This window comes from Dendrobates tinctorius, unplaced genomic scaffold (assembly GCF_039654945.1).
Source record: "Dendrobates tinctorius isolate UK_male_01 unplaced genomic scaffold, ASM3965494v1 ptg000084l, whole genome shotgun sequence".
Lineage (NCBI taxonomy): Eukaryota > Metazoa > Chordata > Amphibia > Anura > Dendrobatidae > Dendrobates > Dendrobates tinctorius.
Window position 1 is genome coordinate 52,134,411 of NW_027361752.1, and position 22,254 is coordinate 52,156,664.

Consider the following 22,254-nt stretch of genomic DNA (forward strand, 5'->3'; position numbering starts at 1 on the left):
CAAGTGTGCCAAGAGTTACAGTATCTAAAGTGGGAAATCTATATTATCCCCGCAGCCAATGCAGATATATGGACTATACGATTCCTGTCATGAATTTATGGCCATGTAGTAGGGTAGAGGCAGCCAACATGCATATGTAAATGGGACAAATTATCCGCTTTTAGTAATTCTGCTTCTACGGGTGCAGACAGATGGATTACTTGTGCAAGGATCGTATTGCAATCCTCGGACTTTCCAGTGGCTCTCGTGACCTGAGCCTGACAGCTGCATAGAAATATACGCATGACCCTCAGGTCAGGATAACCGATGGCCAATCCGAGGATTGCGATGCGATCCTCACACGAGTTGCGGTCTATGCGGCTGCCCACATGTCCGTGTTTTTTTTTTTTTTGTGGACCGTGTGTCCGTGCAAAAATAAGGAACAAATGTTTTTGTTTTTTTACACGGATCATGGATGAATAGTACCAATACAAATATATGGGTCCATAAAAATTACAACAGTCCTTGTAATTTATTTATTACACAGGAACCCAGTCTCATGTTAATTGCTGAGAAAAGATAAAAACATAAACTTTGCCACACTGAAAAGCCACTTCTAAAGTAACCTATTGCATCAGGAGAATGAGGGAGTGTTCACGTTTTATAAAAATACAACATTTATTGAAAACATTATTGAAAACATTCCATAAAAGACAACATTACATGTAAAACGTGCAATTAAGGACACACGGTAGAGTGCAAATAATTTTATAAGATCTGTTCAATTCAAGACCATACATACCACGAAAGGGGGGTGAGAGGACCATGCATACCACGAAAGGGGAGGGGACCATGCATACCACGAAAGGAGAGTGAGGGGACCATGCATACCACTAAAGGGGGGTGAGGGGACCATGCATACCACGAAAGGGGAGTGAGGGAACCATGCATACCACGAAAGGGGAGTGAGGGAACCATGCATACCACGAAAGGGGAGTGAGGGGACCATGCATACCATGAAAGGGGAGGGGACCATGCATACCACAAAAGGAGAGTGAGGGGACCATGCATACCACTAAAGGGGGGTGAGGGGACCATGCATACCACGAAAGGGGAGTGAGGGAACCATGCATACCACGAAAGGGGAGTGAGGGAACCATGCATACCACGAAAGGGGAGTGAGGGAACCATGCATACCACGAAAGGGGAGTGAGGGGACCATGCATACCATGAAAGGGAGGTGAGGGGACCATGCATACCAGGATAGGGGGGTGAGGATACCATGTATACCAGGATAGGGGGGGTGTGGGGACCATGCATACCAGGAAAGGGGGGTGGGGGGGACCATGCATACCAGGATAGGGGGGGTGAGGGGACCATGCATACCAGGATAGGGGGGTGAGGATACCATGTATACCAGGATAGGGGGGGTGTGGGGACCATGCATACCAGGATAGGGGGGTGGGGGGACCATGCATACCAGGATAGGGGGGGTGAGGGGACCATGCATACCACGAAAGGGGGGTGAGAGGACCATGCATACCACGAAAGAGGGGTGAGGGGACCATACATACCACGAAAGGGGAGTGAGGGAACCATGCATACCACGAAAGGGGAGTGAGGGGACCATGCATACCATGAAAGGGAGGTGAGGGGACCATGCATACCAGGATAGGGGGGTGAGGATACCATGTATACCAGGATAGGGGGGGTGTGGGGACCATGCATACCAGGATAGGGGGGTGGGGGGGACCATGCATACCAGGATAGGGGGGGTGAGGGGACCATGCATACCACGAAAGGGGGGTGAGAGGACCATGCATACCACGAAAGAGGGGTGAGGGGACCATACATACCACGAAAGGGGAGTGAGGGAACCATGCATACCACGAAAGGGGAGTGAGGGAACCATGCATACCATGAAAGGGAGGTGAGGGGACCATGTATACCAGGATAGGGGGGTGAGGGGACCATGTATACCAGGATAGGGGGGGACCATGCATACCAGGATAGGGGGGTGAGGGGACCATGCATACCACGAAAGGGGGGTGAGGGGACCATGCATACCACGAAAGAGGGGTGAGGGGACCATACATACCACGAAAGGGGAGTGAGGGAACCATGCATACCACGAAAGGGGAGTGAGGGAACCATGCATACCACGAAAGGGGAGTGAGGGAACCATGCATACCACGAAAGGGGAGTGAGGGGACCATGCATACCATGAAAGGGAGGTGAGGGGACCATGCATACCAGGATAGGGGGGTGAGGGGACCATGTATACCAGGATAGGGGGGGACCATGCATACCAGGATAGGGGGGTGAGGGGACCATGCATACCACGAAAGGGGGGTGAGAGGACCATGCATGCCACGAAAGAGGGGTGAGGGGACCATACATACCACGAAAGGGGGGTGAGGGGACCATGCATACCACGAAAGGGGGGTGAGGGGACCATGCATACCAGCAAAGGGGAGTGAGGGGACCATGCATACTATGAAAGGGGGATGAGGGAACCATGCATACCACGAAAGGGGGGTGAGGGGACCATGCATACCACGAAAGGGGGGTGAGGGGACCATGCATACCACGAAAGGGGGGGTGAGGGAACCATGCATACCAAGAAAGGGGGGTGAGGGAACCATGCATACCAAGAAAGGGGGGTGAGGGGACCATGCATACCAGGAAAGGGGGGTGAGGGGGACCATGCATACCAGGATTGGGGGGTGAGGGGACCATGCATACCAGGATAGGGGGGCGAGAGCACCATGCATACCAGGATAGGAGGGTGAGGGGACCATGCATACCAGGATTGAGGGGGCCATGCATACCAGGATTGGGGGATGAGGGGTACCATGCACACCAGGATAGTGGGTGAGGAGACCATGCATACCAGGATAGGGGGGTGAGGGGACCATGCATACCAGGATTGAGGGGGCCATGCACACCAGGATAGTGGGTGAGGAGACCATGCATACCAGGATAGGGATGAGGGGGGACCATGCATAACAGGATTATGGGGTGAGGGGACCATGCATACCAGGATGAGGAATAGGGTGCCATGCATACCAGGATTGGAGGGGGGTGAGGATACCATGCATACCAGGATAGGGATGAGGGGTGCAATGCATACCAGGATAGGAGGGGGGCAGCACATACCAGGAAGGGAGACCATATACCAATAAAAATGCTCGCCACCCGGGCATAGAACGGGTTCATAGCTAGTATACCTATAAGGCTGTTGAGTTCAGGGCAGAAGACCCACAACACTGTGGCTCGAGAGTGCTGGATGTATAATACTGGCCTTCAGCATCTCACACAACTATAATATGGGCTAATTCTTGGACCCATGTTATAGCCATAAAACCTGGACTAACTACTGGTCTAATTTTATGCCAAAATTGGTGGAGATTTGACTAAATGAAAGGCCATATCAACCAGATTCCACCTCTTCACTCTCCTACCAGATGTGTCACTTTGGCCAACTGTTCTTTTGCACTAGTTTGGTAAATAACCAGGTGTACTTTTATATACAGCAAGAATCCAAAAATCCAAATTGGCAAATACACATTAAAAAACAGCAGCGGGTGTGAAAAAAAAACAAAAACGTGTTCACGATAATCCATTTGCTTCCCTGATCATCTCTTGCCATGATGTCTCTTCACATGACCACTGCAGCCTGATATTTTTAGGCTTTTTTTACACAGAGTATTTTAATGGCAATTTTGAAGCAGATAAACTCCAAAATCCATAGAAAATAATGCTTCAATGACACTTTGAATACTCTTCTCATTGATTTCAATAAAAAATCCACTTTGCTGGTCATAGTTTGGTTATGTGCTCATGTCCTTTTTAGGCGGATTAAGCAAAGAACCCACCTGAAAAAGAGCTGCGAAACCACCACAAAAAATGAACATAATGCAACGCAACGTCAAAATGACATTTCTCTGCACATGGTCTGTCTTACATCACTTCTTTTAGCTGCTTCAGAGTTTGGAAACCTTGAAGCAGTAAAAAGAAGAAACGTCCATTTTTTGGTTGGATTGGATGGGAAGCCTCATGATCGATATACAGTACAGTGGGGCAAAAAAGTATTTAGTCAGTCAGCAATAGTGCATGTTCCACCACTTAAAAAGATGAGAGGCGTCTGTAATTTACATCATAGGTAGACCTCAACTATGGGAGACAAACTGAGAAAAAAAAATCCAGAAAATCACATTGTCTGTTGTTGTTTCATTTTATTTGCATATTATGGTGGAAAATAAGTATTTGGTCAGAAACAAGCAATCAAGATTTCTGGCTCTCACAGACCTGTAACTTCTTCTTTAAGAGTCTCCTCTTTCCTCCACTCATTACCTGTAGTAATGGCACCTGTTTAAACTTGTTATCAGTATAAAAAGACACCTGTGCACACCCTCAAACAGTCTGACTCCAAACTCCACTATGGTGAAGACCAAAGAGCTGTCAAAGGACAACAGAAACAAAATTGTAGCCCTGCACCAGGCTGGGAAGACTGAATCTGCAATAGCCAACCAGCTTGGAGTGAAGAAATCAACTGTGGGAGCAATAATTAGAAAATGGAAGACATACAAGACCACTGATAATCTCCCTCGATCTGGTGCTCCACGCAAAATCCCACCCCGTGGGGTCAGAATGATCACAAGAACGGTGAGCAAAAATCCCAGAACCACGCGGGGGGACCTAGTGAATGAACTGCAGAGAGCTGGGACCAATGTAACAAGGCCTACCATAAGTAACACACTACGCCACCATGGACTCAGATCCTGCAGTGCCAGACGTGTCCCACTGCTTAAGCCTGTACATGTCCGGGCCCGTCTGAAGTTTGCTAGAGAGCATTTGGATGATCCAGAGGAGTTTGGGGAGAATGTCCTATGGTCTGATGAAACCAAACTGGAACTGTTTGGTAGAAACACAACTTGTCGTGTTTGGAGGAAAAAGAATACTGAGTTGCATCCATCAAACACCATACCTACTGTAAAGCATGGTGGTGGAAACATCATGCTTTGGGGCTGTTTCTCTGCAAAGGGGCCAGGACGACTGATCCGGGTACATGAAAGAATGAATGGGGCCATGTATCGTGAGATTTTGAGTGCAAACCTCCTTCCATCAGCAAGGGCATTGATGATGAAACGTGGCTGGGTCTTTCAACATGACAATGATCCAAAGCACACCGCCAGGGCAACGAAGGAGTGGCTTCGTAAGAAGCATTTCAAGGTCCTGGAGTGGCCTAGCCAGTCTCCAGATCTCAACCCTATAGAAAACCTTTGGAGGGAGTTGAAAGTCCGTGTTGCCAAGCGAAAAGCCAAAAACATCACTGCTCTAGAGGAGATCTGCATGGAGGAATGGGCCAACATACCAACAACAGTGTGTGGCAACCTTGTGAAGACTTACAGAAAACGTTTGACCTCTGTCATTGCCAACAAAGGATATATCACAAAGTATTGAGATGAAATTTTGTTTCTGACCAAATACTTATTTTCCACCATAATATGCAAATAAAATGAAAAAAAAACAGACAATGTGATTTTCTGGATTTTTTTTTCTCAGTTTGTCTCCCATAGTTGAGGTCTACCTATGATGTAAATCACAGATGCCTCTCATCTTTTTAAGTGGTGGAACTTGCACTATTGCTGACTGACTAAATACTTTTTTGCCCCACTGTATATGAAAGTACAAGCAAGATGAGGAGGGGTCGCCACAAAAATGACTAATAAGAGGCTGTCAAAGACTGTTCAGGAAAAAGACCACAGGCATTTTACTGAAGAATTTTTGCCTTGGAAAATCTGAAGGAACTTCTTAAAGACGTCATGTGCACATAACCTAAGATTTCCATCACGCTAAATATTTTATTCTACATAATATTTTATAAGAAATGTCTAAGGCTATGTGCACACGCTGTGGATTGGTCTGCGGATTTTGCAAAATTCACAGGTCTAAAGACATGCGGTTTATCTGCGGATTAGCCTGTGGTTTTGCCCTGCGGTTTTTCATCTCTACAATGGAGGAGATGGCAAACCGCAGCAGAATCCGCAGAAAAGAATGACATGTCAATTCTTTCTGCAGATTGGAAACCGCAGCAAAAACCGTGCGAAAATTCCGCACCACCTGCACTGCGGTTTCCATAGGATATAATAGTACTGTACAACGCAGCTAATTCTGCTCCGGATCCGCAGGACCAAATCCACTGCGGATCCGCAGCAGAATCCGCAGCGTGTGCACACACCCTAAGAAAAAAAAAACACAGGAAAACAACAGTACACATGCAATTTTTGAGGACAAAGGGATTCCAAAAAATGTTTGTTTTGGCTTACAGCAAACATTTTGCAAAAACTCAGCAGTTTTTACGTCGTTTTTTGAGCCATAGCAGCGGACCCTTGTGCAGTGCTAGCTTTCATGGCTAGCGCTCGAAAACCTGCATACTCAGCAATTCTTGGGATTACTAGGCTCCACGTGACACCATGATCTCGCATCGCGATGCATGTCATAACTTCATGTGAGGCCTAGTAGCCATAAGATGCGCTCCGCATGCAGGCATTTGTTGTACTGCCATGATCCGTCTGGGTTAAATGGCTGGCCTGGCATTATTTTGTTGTGGATTATTTCTGTGTGCTTCAGCAACAAAAAATCTCTCATAAAAACAAATGAAAAGGTATGAAATTCAGATGCAAATGTGCTGTGGATTTCAGTTTAAAAATGCTAGTATAAAATTTGAAATAAATACACAACTTGAGAACCAAGGCCTAGCCTAGTCTACTTTAAGCAAAAAATTATGTTAATTTGAGGCATTTTAAGGTTTTTTGTGTTTTTAAGTAAAAATAAAATATCACAAAAAAACAAACATTTTCTTGTCGATTAAAAATTATTATTTTTTTTTTTCAAATTATAAAAAAGTCTGGCGAAACTGTCAAGCGTGAACATGCACAGACTTCTTCCATTAATTTTCTTTGGATGGCTAAATCTTTTTGGGAAGACTAGCTTCGGTGGCTTACTGGTTAATTATCCAACCTAATGCAAGAGAAACTCGTGTGCTTTCATTAAATGGCTAAAGGAAGTGTAGCAAGGCGAATTTACAGGGGCTATTCCACAATGTCACATGTACACAGATAACCTTTGGGACAATACAAATCTGCATGAGGAGATGCCATGATAATAATAATAATAATAATAATACATTTTATTTCTATAGCGCCGACATATTCCGCAGCACTTTTCATTATAGAGGGGACTTGTACAGACAATAGACATTACAGCATAACAATAATCACATAGATCATAACAGATACCAAGAGGAATGAGGGCCCTGCTCGCAAGCTTACAATCTATGAGGAAAAAAAGGGGAGACATGAAAGGTGGGTGGTAACATTTGCCCTGATTGTATGGACCAGCCATAATGTTAAGTGTGTAACAGTACGGATGCAGAGGGCTAATGGATGCATAAAGCATGTGGGAACATGATGCGGGGAACCTGGTTATGGTAAAAAACTTTTGGCTGTGCCACATAGGGATAGATTAGATTAATGTGTTGAGGCGGTAGGCCAGTCTGAATAAATGCGTTTTCAGGGCACGCTTAAAATTGTGGGGACTGGGGACTACTCGTATTGACCTGGGAAGTGCATTCCAAAGAATTGGCGCAGCACGTGTATAGTCTTGAAGACGGGAGTGGGAGGTTCTGATTATTGAGGATGCTAACCTCAGGTCATCAGCAGAACGGAGGGAGCGGGTAGGATGGTATACTAAAACAAGGGAGGAGATGTAGGGTGGTGCTGAGCAATGAAGAGCTTTGTGGGTGAGGGTAATAAGTTTGTACTGGATTCTGGAGTGGATGGGTAGCCAGTGTAATGACTGGCACAAGGTAGAGGCATCGGTGTAACGATTGGCGAGGAATATGATCCTGGCAGCTGCATTCAAGACAGATTGGAGGGGGGAGAGTTTGGTAAGAGGGAGACCGATTAGAAGGGAGTTACAATAGTCGAGACGAGAATGAATAAGAGAAACAGTCAGAGTTTTTGCAGAGTCAAAAGTAAGAAAAGGTCGAATTATAGAAATGTTTTTGAGGTGCAGATAACAAGAGCGAGCCAGTGATCGGATGTGGGGGACAAAGGAAAGCTCAGAGTCAAGTATGACCCCAAGACAGCGGGCATGTTGCTGGGGAGTAATAGTAGAACCACACACGGAAATGGCATTGTCAGGTATAGGTACATTAGTAGCGGGAGGAAACACAAGGAGTTCAGTCTTTGACAGGTTCAGTTTCAGATATAGTGAGGACATGATGTTAGACACAGCGTTTAGACAATTGCCGGTGTTTTCTAGAAAGGCTGGCGTGATGTCAGAAGAAGCGTATAATTGGGTGTCGTCAGCATAGAGATGGTACTGGAAACCAAATCTACTGATTGTTTGACCAATAGGGGCAGTATACAAAGAGAAGAGGAGGGGGCCTAGGACTGATCCTTGAGGAACCCCAACAGTAAGGGGAAGATGAGAGGAGGAGGAGCCAGCAAAAGATACAGTAAAGGAGCGGTCAGAGAGATAGGAGGAGAACCAGGAGAGAACGGTGTCCTTGAGGCCAATGGAATGGAGCATAGTGAGGAGGAGCTGATGATCCACAGTGTCGAATGCTGCAGAGAGATCCAAGAGAATTAGCATGGAGTAATGACCATTTGATTTAGCTGATAGTAGATCATTAGAGACTTTAGTGAGGGCAGTTTCAGTAGAATGTAAAGTGCGGAAACCGGATTGGAGAGGGTCGAGAACAGAGTTTTCTGAGAGATAGCGGATAAGACGGGAGTGGACCAGGCATTCCAGGAGTTTAGAGATGAAGGGAAGATTAGAAACAGGTCTATAGTTAGCGGCACAGTTTTGGTCGAGGGATGGTTTTTTAAGTAGTGGATGTATGATGGCATACTTAAATGAGGAGGGAAAGATACCAGACGAGAGGGAGAGGTTAAATATTTTAGTTAGGTGAGGGGTGACAGCAGGGGAAAAGGTCTGGAGTAGATGTGACGGAAATGGGTCACTGGTGCAAGTGGTTGGGCGGGAAGATGCAAGGAGCCTGTTTACTTCTTCTTCTGTGACTGGTTCAAAGTCAGAGAGTGAGCTAGATGTAGTGGGGGAGGGAGGACAGTGCATGGTATGAGGTGATTGGGAGATAATTTCCTGTCGGATCTGGTCAATTTTTTTTTTTTAAGTAATTGGCCAGATCGTCAGCTCGAAGCTCCGTGGTAGGGGCCTGTACCCTTGGGTTGAGTAGAGAATGAAAAGTGTCAAAGAGACGTTTAGGGTTATTGGACAGTGAAGTGATGAGGGTGTTGAAATAGGTTTGTTTGGAGAGGTGAAGGGCAGTGTTGTATGTTCGAAGCATAAACTTATAATGGATGAAATCTTCGGGTAGGTTGGATTTTCTCCACAGACGTTCGGCGCACCTGGAGCACGGCTGCAGGAAACGTGTTTGCAGGGTGTGCCAGGGTTGTCGCCGTCTGTGTTGTGGTGTTCTATGTACAGGAGGAGCAAATTCATCCAGGGCACTTTGAAGTGTTACATTGTAATGCTTCAATGCAGAATCAGGACATGAAAGGGAGGAGATAGGGGCCAATGAAGACTGCAAGTTCTTCTTAAGTTTCTGGGTGTTAATGGACTGTATGTTTCTATAAATATGGACAGTGGGGGTGACCTGAGCAGCCTGGCAGTTCTTGATAGAGAATGAAAGAAGGTTGTGGTCAGAGAGCGGGAGAGGGGAGTTTGCAAAATCATCCACTGCACAAAGCCGAGAGAAGACCAAGTCGAGGGAGTTCCCGTCTTCATGCGTTGGAGAATTAGTAAGCTGCAAAAGGCCAAACGAGGAGGTTAGAGATAAAAGGCGAGTAGCAGATGGGGAGAGGGGAAGAACAATGGGGATGTTGAAATCGCCCATGATGAGGGTAGGGATGTCACAGGAGAGAAAATGTGGAAGCCAAGTGGCAAAATGATCCAGGAACTAATGGGAGGGGCCGGGAGGACGATATACCACCGCTACTCGCATGGAGAAGGGGGTGTAGAGTCTGACGGCATGGACCTCAAAAGAAGGAAAGACAAGTGAGGGTACTTGAGGGATAACCTGAAAGGTACATTTTGATGATAGGAGCAGACCAACGCCTCCACCTGCTCTATTGTCTGATCTTGGGGTATGAGAGAAGTGTAGTCCCCCGTATGAAAGAGCAGCAGCAGCGGTAGTGTCTGACTGCTGGATCCAGGTTTCCTTAAGAGCCAGGAGGTTAAGAGAATTAGAATTGAAAAATACATGAGTGGAGAGTTTGTTACACACTGAGCGAGAATTCCAAAGGGCACAACTAAGAGAGACAGATGGCATGCAGGGAATATTAATAAGATTAGAGGGGTTTCTGAGTGTAGCAGTTGGGGGGGTTTGACTTTCTACAACATGGGGGACCAGGGTTGGGAGCAATGTCTCCTGCGACTAGGAGAAGGAGGATAGAAAGAGTGAGCAGATGGTTAAGTGATTTGTGAGATCGTCTCTGACGTTGAATGGTGGGACTGAATGGATCTGTGCAATTTAGCAATGTGAAAAGAGCGTGAGTGCTATACATAGGAGAGGAAAGGAATGAGGGGCCAATATGGACGGAGTGTAGAGAGTTAATACCAGGGCGGTGGATGTGTGTAAATGCAGCGGCCATTATACCATTATATATGCTGCAAAGATGAAGGATAGAGGTTGAACACATGCAGGATTCAGTGAAGTTGCTGGAAAGAGTTAAATACCTGTATGAAGAGAATAGAGATGCGTGTTAGATTCAGCCATGTTATAACTGCCAGCGTACTTAGATACATGTACTTTGATTACATGTACATAAATGCCACCCCTGCATAAATGATAAATGGTTGCTGCTCGCATTTCATTGGCGTGACGGAAAACAAAAGGGTTACAGAATATATTTAAAAAAAAAAAAGGAATAAATATAAAACTCAAAGCTTTCAGTAAGATCTATCTCTAATAGGTTTTTCTTGTGTCCTGGGGACCGACATCTCTTCACAGAATGTGTCAAACCCCTGCAGGCTCTCTGACAGATTTAAATGGTTATTAGCTTCTATCTACTTGGTGCATGCTAAAAATATCAGAAAAATCGAAAAACAGCCGTGATGTTGAGTCATCGTGCAAAAATCAAATGAAAATAATAAAAAAAATAGTAATGCAAATTCGACTCTCCCTAGTAGCCTATTGCAAGGTTAACCCATAATTAAGCCGCATTTTGTATCCAAGGCGAGGCTCTGGCCAGAAGAGACTACACAGGAATCGTGACATTATCAAATGTAAGCATAGGTAATGCGGGACACGTTCTCGTGGCTGCTGGAGCGGCTTTCCATCAAAATATCTAAAATCAGCTGCCAGCATTGAATTTAACTCATGAAGTTCTGGTTTTTTCATCGAAGACACAACTATAAAATTTGTAATTAGTATGTGATGTGGAAAAAATCCTTTGCAAATTTCCAAGGCAAGCATCATTCAGAAGTCTTTTTATATTGTAACACACAAGAAAAATCAAAGGGTGAGCTTATGCCAAACATTGATCCAAAAATGAACATTTCTAAGTTTTTTTTTTCTTCAGGTCAATCGGTCTCCAAGAAAGCAAACATATGGAGAAATGAACAGCCTTAATGGGTTTGTATCCTATCTGTGAAAAACACAGAACTCATACGTGAGCCTGGACGCCTAAATCCGATACCGATCCTCAGATTTCTTAATAGTAACATGATCCAAATGTAGGATCCAACTCATAGGATTGTAATGGTGGGAGCGGTGCATTTTTTTTCTTTATCTGGGCTGAGGCTCAATGTGTGACTCTTGGGCCCCAATGCCAGATATGTAACAAGTCACCCCCACCTACCATGTGCCATCTACACTGCTTAAAAAATAAAGGGAACACTAAAATACCACATCGTAGATATCTCTGAATGAAATATTCCAGTTGCAAATTTTTATTCTTTGCATAGTGGAATGTGTTCAGAACAAGAAATCATAACAATTATCAATGTAAATCAAAATGAATATCCTATGGAGGTCTGGATTTGGAATGATATTCAAAATCAAAGTGGAAAATCAAATTACAGGCTGATGAAACTTCAGTGGAAATGCCTCATGACAAGGAAAAGATGCTCAGTATTGCGTGTGGCCTCCACGTGCCTGTATGACCTCCCTACTCTACAACGCCTGGGCATGCTCCTGATGAGGCGGTGGATGGTCTCCTGAGGGATCTCCTCGCAGACCTGGACTAAAGCATCCGCCAACTCCTGGACAGTCTGTGGTGCAGCGTGATGTTGGTGGATGGAGAGAGACATGATGTCCCAGATGTTGTCAATCGGATTCAGGTCTGGGGAACAGGCGGGCCAGTCCATAGCTTCAATGACTTCATCTTGCAGGAACTGCTGACACACTCCAGCTACATGAGGTCTGGCATTGTCCTGCATTAGGAGAAACCCAGGGCCAACCGAACCAGTATATGGTCTCACAAGGGGTCTGAGGATCTCATCTTGGTACCTAATGGCAGTCAGGCTACCTCTGGCGAGCACATGGAGGGCTGTGCGGCCCTCCAAAGAAATGCCACCCCACAACAATACTGACCCACTGCCGAACCAGTCATGCTGAAGTATGTTGCAGGCAGCATATCGCTCTCCACGGCGTCTCAAGACTCTGTCACATCTGTCACATGTTCTCAGAGTGAACCTGCTTTCATCTGTGAAGAGCACAGGGCGCCAGTGGCAAATTTGCCAATCCTGGTATACTGTGGCAAATGCCAGGTATCCTGCATGGCGTTGGGCTATGAGCACAACCCCCATCTGTGGATGTCGAGCCCTCAGACCATCCTCATGGAGTCGGCTTCTAACCATTCGTGCAGACATGCACATTTGTGGCCTGCTGGAGGTCATTTTGCAGGGCTCTGGCAGTGCTCCTCCTGTTCCTCCTTGTACAAAGGCGGAGGTAGCGGTCCTGCTGCTGGGTTGTTGCCCTCCTACGGCCCCTCCACGTCCCCTGGTGTACTGGCCTGTCTACTGGTAGTGCCGCCAGCCTCTGGACACTACGCTGACAGACATAGCAAACCTTCTTACTACAGCTCGCATTGATGTGACATCCTGGATGAGCTGCACTACCTGAGCCACTTGTGTGGGTTGTAGAGTCCGTCTCATGCTACCACGAGTGTGAAAGCACAACCAACATTCAAAAGTGACTAAAACATCAGCCAGAAAGCATTGGTACTGAGATGTGGTCTGTGGTCCCCACCTGCAGAACTACTCCTTTATTGAGGGTGTCTTGATAATTGTCAATAATTTCCATCTGTTGTCTATTCCATTTGCAGAACAGCACGTGAAATTGATTGTCAATCAGTGTTGCTTCCTAAGTGGAGTTATATTCTGTTGTTTAAGTGTTCCCTTTATTTTTTTGAGCAGTGTATAATAATGGCGACTGTATTCTCTTGTGGCAAGCACCAGGGCCCAGGTGCGACTACTGCCTCTGCACACTCTATTGCTAAGCTCATCTATCAGGGAATTGTATGTACGCTAGAAAAAAAATAATAAAAAGTCACATGGCTGGGCCGTCCGTCCTCTGTATCTGCGCTGGTTTCTTTGTGTTCCCTGCTCTGCATCCTCCAGACGTTTTACAATGGACGTGACTCGCTCTGTCAATCTTAACTTACAATCTATGGCAGGAAGGAAAAAAAATGTCTCTCTATAAATAGAGCGGCAGCTCCTTGCTGTTGGCATAGTGAAAATAGGTTAAATAGTGAGTGGGGGTAATTAATCATTTCTTCTCGTTTTCATAATTGTGGTCGGGGGGGGGGGGGATTAACGATGTGCACATATAGTATTTGCACAAGCACATTAAGCAAATGTGAAATTGAGCAAATCAGTAAGCAGCCAAGGGCGTCTGATGTGTATGGCTGTGAGAACAATAAGAACCTTGGGAAAAAGAAAAGAAATGGATAAAAAAAAAATTGGATTATTATTGGTTTTCCATTTGACATAGGACTGCATTTCTGTAAATAAACGTAATGCAGCACCCGCAGATATCTATGATGCCATGGTGGATATATACAGGTCTCTGATTTCCCTGAGTGTTCCCTTCCTTTATCCTACAGGTATAAGCTTGCCATTGGAAGTACGGCTAAGAGCTCGCATATACATTAGACTAAATTTGGCCAAACCAGCTGATATTGATGGTATTGGAAGACAGTCTAACGTGTATGAGGCCTACAGACTATTCTACTGATGACTACATCAGGGAGAGTGCCTGTTGAATTTCAGCTGTCTGAATCCATTGATGAGCAGGACCGTATCACAAACGCATACAGGGGTCTCCAGACTCTGCCCTGACAACGTATCTACCTATGGCTCAACAATACAGTGCAGAAAGTCACTCTCAGGTGTGCATGATATCTGAAGGCTCACACATCAGAGAAAAGTGAATCCTCTGATTTCAGAAAGAACAGTAGCCATCTAATGTGTATGAGGGTCTCCTGATTCGCCTCTGACAAAATGTCAGCAGAAGGATTTGTCCACTTCTCCAGTGAGACATTCAGCCACCAGAGGGGTCTGGAGGGTAGTAGCATCATTTTATCAAAATCGGCAACAGGGCACCTAAGTATAAGTCTTCTCATATGTGCCAAATGGACCATTTAGGCTGCAGGAACTGGGTGCAAGTGAAACCTATGCATCCACTATAGTTACACCCCTGCTGGAGGGACAGAGGTGTCAGCGGCTTACTCCTCTCTTTTCATTGAAACACGTGAATGCCAAGCATTTTTCTGCTAGGGGGAGTCAGCTAATATCTGAATGAGGCCTTAGATAGACGTCAGTGTAAAAAACTGTCCTAGTTTCATCAGTGATTTTCATATATGAAAAAAATAAATCAAAAAGTTTCTCTTATCCATTACTGTTTTAATCACAGACACCGCACAGATTGTCCGCGATCTGAGGGCTTGCTGTGATTTTCACAGACCCATAGACTTGTATGGGTGATTTTGATCAACGACACATGGTCCGCAAAATGGCATGAACATGTGAACAGTTCTATAGAATACAATGGGTGCATGGTCTATGAAAAACAAAAATAGAACAAGTGTGTGAAAAATGGATGTCTAAATGAGGCTAAAGGTACATAGGCACCTTTATCCACGGGCTACACACAACATGCAGAATATTGTCATTTAATGCCCAACTTGACTTAAACCCAAGTTTCATTTTTAACATAAGATTTGACCGTTGCTTAAGCGGCAGGGATCTGGTATGGCAGCACATGGAGGACCTGTGCATGTTGACTGTATGTTTCCTCCAGCTTGGTGGTATGGCATGACGGCTGCCCAATGTGATGTTATCTGTCCTCCATCCATAACGAAGAATCAGATCTACACCGGTAGACACTTTCAAGATAGATTTCAGTTTTATTCCATGAGTTTTGGTCCGCGCAGTAATTTCTTAATGTAATATAATGCTATAAACTTGTATCTCTTTGTTTCCAAGTTGATTTATGTGCACATATGTTGCACATTAATATAATGAGCCATCAGGGTGACTTACAACATGTGCTTAATATGCAAGACTCTCAAGTAGCGCAAAACTCAATCTGTAAACGAGAAATCCAAAGTGCCATAGGAATGCATAAATTACCCTTGACGAGGGCAATCTGCGGCATGCACGTGTTTACATGTCACAACGCCGGTGAGCTGTATCTACAAGGATAAATCCTGGAATCAGTTTTTCCTTGCAACCTACTTAAAACTATATTTGGCCATTTTTGGTGATATTTGATTCTGGATGAGAACCAATATTTCCAACACTATAGGAATTGTAGGCATCACCAAGCAACAATCATGTAGCACTGTAGGCATCACCGAGGCACCGCCATGCTTCACTGTAAGTATTATCGTGCCTCCACCATGCTATCTGTAGACATCACTGAGCCACCACCATGCTTCACTGTATGCATCACCGAACCACCACCATGCTTCACTGTAGGCATCATCAAGCAACCACAATACCTCACTGCATCCCTGAGCCGCCACCATACTTCACCCAGCTTTCCTATTAATTTCTCTATGCTAGAGAAGCTGGATGACATTCCCCTGCGAAAGACGTCACTATTTGCAGCCCAGTTATAGTCATAGTCACTAAAAAAGGGACTGAGTTGCAGTACAGCAGGTACAGCCACTAAGGAAGTGGTGGTGCTGTACATGGGAAGCAATGAAGGTGACGAAGTACCACAAATCACTCTCCCATGGCCTATTTGAGGGGAAATTCATTAATATCACAATCATGGAAAACCTTCTTTTAAAGCTATGAATGCTCGTTCAGGTTTCTCGTTTTAGGCCCATTTTCCATTATCCCCACAAAGCCTTAAATCCAATTTATTTGTCATGTATTTCTATAAACAGTTAATGGTCTAAGCAGCCCTGATTAGATATTATACAGCCCTGGTTTTGAGGACACCACCTGCCACTGTTATTAGATGACCCACAAGAACTTGAGTATTCAGTATATTCCCTTGTACAAAGGCAATGAACATGACAGGATCAAGAAACCTAAATCTGTAATTTAGAGCAACTAATTTTTTGAGCAATATCAACCATTCAGAGCTGGACCCCCTCCTATGAAGTCCATGTGCCCTAATAGTCAGCATGGTTATCAGCTGACTGCTTTGGGTCCTTTAATCAGTAGCGATCAGACTTTATTAGCTCTGACTGGCTATACATTTTCACTGCAGTGGCCTCTGCAGGATAAATGAGGTATTACATGCCGGACATTTAACTTAGCGGCCAACCAGGATGGGCCAGGTCTGCCATGGCATCTCATTCTTTATAGGCAATCCATTTAACTGTGTGACTACAGTCTTAAAGAGAAAAACTGCCCTTGTGTCCCCCACAAAAAAAAAAAAAAAAGAGGTCAAATGAGCTCAATGCCAGGAGGGTACCAACACTAGAGTGATCCCCCCTTCTAATGATTGTCACCATTACCGAGCCCTAGTATTTGTCCCCTGCTCCAAAAATATCTACAATTCCCTCCCTTGCCAACATTATAAATCCAGCAGACCTGTATTAGAAAAGGGGAGGACCCGTGGACCCTGTTGCAGCCTCTACGCCCTGGCAGTTCTCTCTCTCTGTAGTAGAAGGAGAAATGGAACAAAAATCTACAGATACATATATTATCTTCTTACTCATTTTGGGTTGACTTGCATTAATCCCCCATCCCGAAAAAAAAAAAAAAAAAAAATTATATATATATATATATATATATATATATATATATATATATATATATATATATATATATATATATATATATATATATATATACACATACATACATACACACACAATTTCTATATTTTTGGTTGAATTATAGGGCAAAAAATCTCAGAAGACCCTGAACTGACTGCGGCTACCCATCAGCCATCACCATTCGCTCTCCAGGGCCTATCTCCTGCAATGCATTATGGCGGCTTCAGCTGCAGGTGACAGGGATGTAAGAAAAAAAAAAAGCCAGACCTCAAGATTTACCGTAAATGGTGGGTGGGGGTAGAATCTTGAAAATCCTGACCCCTTCCTCCTGTCTGATCCATGAAGGGGTGATGGGTAGGATTAATTTTACAACCCCTATTTAAGTCTTCGGTGCAGTACAGGCAGATGACTATGCCAGTTCAATGAAGGCTCAAAAGAAAAAAAAAAAAAATCCACACGCCCACCCTACAATATATGGTGCATAGATTTGAAAAATGTTATAGTTTTTTGTAAATGTACAAATTTTTAACACAAATATACACACACAATTTAATATATTATATACATACATACACACACACATACATTTATAAGTTTTCCTACATTATCCATGCCCATTATTTATATTTTAGATGTTTTTTGCATATACAACAGATATTTTATTAGGTTTCTTTTATAGCATTTATAGTTACTATATTTTATATTCATCCATTTACTTTTTTGAAAAAAAAAAAAATTATATATATATATATATATATATATATATATATACATACACACACAAACATTTATTTTTTTTCTACTTTGTCTAAAAGCAGCATGAATTTATTTCCCTTGGCCATTTCAACCTTAAACCTTTAATGCAGTGTGACAATGATAAATCAAGCGAGAAAATATTTTTTGGTACATTTTTTTATGCAAATTTCACAGACTACTCCAGGTTTAGACAGATGTTTTGAAAACATGTACACAAATGCATGTATATCTATGTATATATACATAAGCAGGTGTCTGTGTGTATATATATTTATTATGTACGCATAAACACAAATGCATATATTGTACACACACACGTACGATTTCCTATATAAGAATACCTCCCGTCCTCCCTCCCATACACATGATAAGTGACAGATATTTATCCGCCCCTCCCTCCCCTATAGCCAGTACTGTAGATACATGTATACAGGTATGTGTCGGTCACATGTACAGCAGAACAATATCCTGGCCGCCGTCTGGCTGCAGCCACTGAGCCGGATCCTATGTTGCGCCCTGAACGACGACCAATGACAGCGGCGGCTGCAATCCAAACCAATCTACACTCCGATCCATATCGAACCTCTGCAAATCGGATACAGATCTAGCAGAGCCAAGTTGGCTATAGTCAGCAGTGCCGACTTTGTCACATTTTTTTTTTTTTTTTTTACATAGGACTGCAGATAAACCAGACCAACTCAGCTCTGCAACATCTGTGCCGCTAGCCTAAATGATTACCGAGCGTTTTTCTCGGCAGCAGTAATAACCGTATGAAGGAGGGGATGGATGGGGAGAAGGGGAGGGGGATTTTTGCCTTTCTGTAATTAGCTGCCATCCTGTACCGATCAGCTGGATGGAATAAGGGGGGTAATAGCGCAAGGTTGCTCACCATTTACGATGCTTTGGAACAAGAAGACGGCCAGTATCCACATGCTCCTGTCAAATCCTCACTGCTCCAGGCTCAGCCTCTTCCAGCTCTCAATTTCTCCTTTTATGTGTGAACAGCAAGGTTAATTCTTCCAGCAGAAATGGTCCAAGCTCCTGCAGATCAGGGGGGGCTGACTGTCCTCTAAACCTGATGATAGAGGCTCCGTGGACGGATATTTTTAGGTCCAGAGATGGATGGTCTGGCTGGCAGATACAGGGAGGATAACGGCTGCTACAGGAGGAGGGAGGCGGGTGCTTTAAACCCAGGTGTGTTCTTCACATGCAAAAGAAACAGCACCAGGCTCAGGTCCTCAGGTGAAAAATCCTTAAATGCAAGCACAAGAGCATCCCTGCGTGCAATAACACCTATATGCAAATATGAAAAAAGAAAAAGAAAAAAAAAAAAGAAAAAAGGGGGGAAAAAAAGGAAAAAAAAATTAAATCAACCGTCAGACATAACCTTCAACCACCAGATCCAGGCAGCAAGCAGACAAGCAAGCACATCTTTCCTCTTCTTCAGCTTTAATCAGATTGATCCCTCTGCCTCTGTGCAGGAGAAGAGGAGAGTCTTAACCCTTTCATGGGTCTCCCTCTCTGTCAACGTGCAGCTTCTAAGCAACCGAGCGCATCCATAGTGAGGACCAAATAAAAACCCCAGAAAGACCAGCGCGCTTCGTGAACTTTCTGCAAAAGCGGCGGCGCTGGTGCGACAGCAGCAGTCCTGCGAGTGAAGGTTTTTTTTTTCCTCCTACCCAACCCCTGCTCCATTTTTATTGGTGCGACAAGCTGCAGGTTTGGTTTTTTTTTCCAGATTCCTTATATCTGAATGGCTGTCACTACATAAACCTTGTCTGCTAATCATTTACAATCTTTAATTTTTTTTTTTATTATTATTATTTAGTTGAATTTTATGTATTTTTCATTTTTTCAAATTTTAGCCAAAAATTTGCTAATGAAAAAAATAAAAAATAGGTCGATCTACATGACATTGACTACTTGAAACTGACTTTTCTCCCACTTTGCAATTATCATCACAGATCTTTTTAATATGTCGATTTTGATTGATTTTTAGATACCAAAGGCAATGACGGTTTTGAAGTTCCATATTCAGATTTTAATTGTTGTCCTGTTAGTATCTTTTTTTCATCATGCTGTGTTTTCATCTGCAATTTTTCCAAAACATGGGCAGAGGACATTGTAATTTTGTAAAACCTACATGTTAACAAGCCCCTTTGTGGACAATGTCACAGCACGGGTGACAACGCACGGAAGAAGCACCAGACTTTTTATTAAGCATTGATTTTTTTTTTTTTTTTTTTTAAGATTTTAATTTTACAATGATATTCCCCAGAAGACGTGATCGGCTGAGCTCAGAGGCAATGCTTTTTTTTTTTTTTTTTTTTCAACTGTTAATTTTTCAGTCTGGTAATATGTTTTGTCATGTGTCTCAGAGCATCAGTGTTTCTGTTTTGTGACTGATTTATTTACCATCCTAAGATTTCAGAATAAGAGAGTATCAACCCATTTTAAAGAAAAAGTACCACCACCAAAAAAAAAAAAAAATATGCTACACCCTACACCTCAAAACATTAGTTTAAAGAGACCCTTGACAATAATGTGATCACAAAGTATCAGCTCCTTGCTTGGATTCCTGTGAGCAATGGTGATCACTTTAGATGACTGTCAGCCGATTGACTGACAGCCATCTCAGCCGAATTCTCCCATACACCGTTACACTTGTTCGGCCATGTGCTCCTGTGTTCTCTATGAGACAGCGTAGATGTCGGCCAGCAGCTTATCTCTGGGAGAACAATCTGATCGGCAGTCTGAAATAGGACATGTACGATCGACATCTCTCCTGACTAGAGATGAGCGACTTTGCCTTTTTTAGGGTCGAGTCAGGTTTCATGAAACCCAACTTTCTCAAAAGTCGAGTCGAACGAAATTGGCCGACCCTCGGGAAAAGTCGGAGGCCGACTGAAACACGAAACCCAATGCAAGTCAATGGGGAAGAAAAGTCGGCAGGGAGTGGAGGACACCTACATGCCGGACCACTTTTTTAAAGTGCACGAAATCTCTCTCTCTTTCTTGGCTGAAAAAAAAGTCATGTGCAAGCATTCTGTGAAATCCGACTTTGGCGCTCAGGTCGACGACCGCATGGCCGACCTCACGCTATGGACAGGTTTCGCTCGGCGAAACCCGACTTTTGCATCTGACCGACTTGTTTCGCTCAACTCTACTCCTGACCATCAGTCGGCCGAGGCCTCACACACAGTCGCCTGAACCCGTCAATCAGCTTACATTAGTCTAATGTGTATGATGGCCTAAGTGTTGCACAATTACAAGGGAAATTAGGCATTACATAATAATCAAAGAGAACATTCATAGGAGGGAATTCAGTTAGACTCACATTTTATATGCCAGGTGGAATAATCTGCGGCAATTTCATGTAGCGGAAACTCAAAATCTACATAGGTTTCCAGTTTTGTTTACTACAATTTTGGCGAGTGTGACCAACCTTTTACTATTGAGGCCGCCTATGCAGCATCAGTAGTAAAAAGATCTAATGTTAAAAATAATAAGAAAAATAAAAAATGGTGTTTTTCTCACCTTCCGACGTCCTGCGCAGCATCCCCGATCATTGCGATGCTGCCGGCAGGTCCCGTTTCCAGTGATACATTGCGCCAATGACCTTTGATGATGGTCATTATCAAAGGTTATTGCCGCAATGCATCACTGGGAACGGGACCTGCCGGCAGCATCGCTGAGGTCTGGGAACGCTGAGCGGGACATCGGAAGGTGAGAATGAAGATTTTTTTATTTTAATTCTATTTTTTACAGGGATATGGTACCCAGAGCCCGGAGGACAGTCTACTCTCCTCTGGACCGTGGGTACCATCCGCAAATGTTCTGCTTACTTTTCGTAGGCACAGCCACATGCGGAAAGCAGAACAATGCACTCCTATGTGGGCGGAATCGCCGCGATTCCGCAAAATAATGAGCATGCTGCGTATTGCGGAATCCCATAGGATTGCATGGAATGCTGTTTTTTTGCGGCAAAATTGCGTGTTAAAAAAGCCACGAAAACGCGGAAAAAAAAACGCAACGTGTGAACGCAGCCTCAGTCATTTAAAATATAACTAGTTGCAATTTTCTGTAAATATGGAGGCTTGTTAATCCATAACGGAGATGCATTTAGCCAAGTCACCATGGGAGCAAAATTTCTCAGAATTTTTACTTTTTTAATGAATTAATTGAATGCAGGACCCGAAGATCGAAGATAGCCACCAGATATCACTGTTTTGCCATATACACA

General features: G+C 44.0%; 1 protein-coding gene across 2 annotated transcripts in view; it reads right to left on the reverse strand.

Annotated features, from left to right (window-relative positions):
- DSCAM (DS cell adhesion molecule) overlaps positions 1 to 19,652 on the reverse strand; it is a 609,674-nt gene extending 590,022 nt beyond the window's left edge. For both annotated transcript variants that reach the window (XM_073584700.1, XM_073584699.1), the window contains exon 1: positions 18,901 to 19,652. In XM_073584700.1, coding sequence (XP_073440801.1) covers positions 18,901 to 18,943 — 43 coding nt within the window. In that variant the 5' untranslated portion in view covers positions 18,944 to 19,652. The remainder of the gene's footprint in view (positions 1 to 18,900) is intronic.
- Positions 19,653 to 22,254: the final 2,602 nt, after the last annotated feature.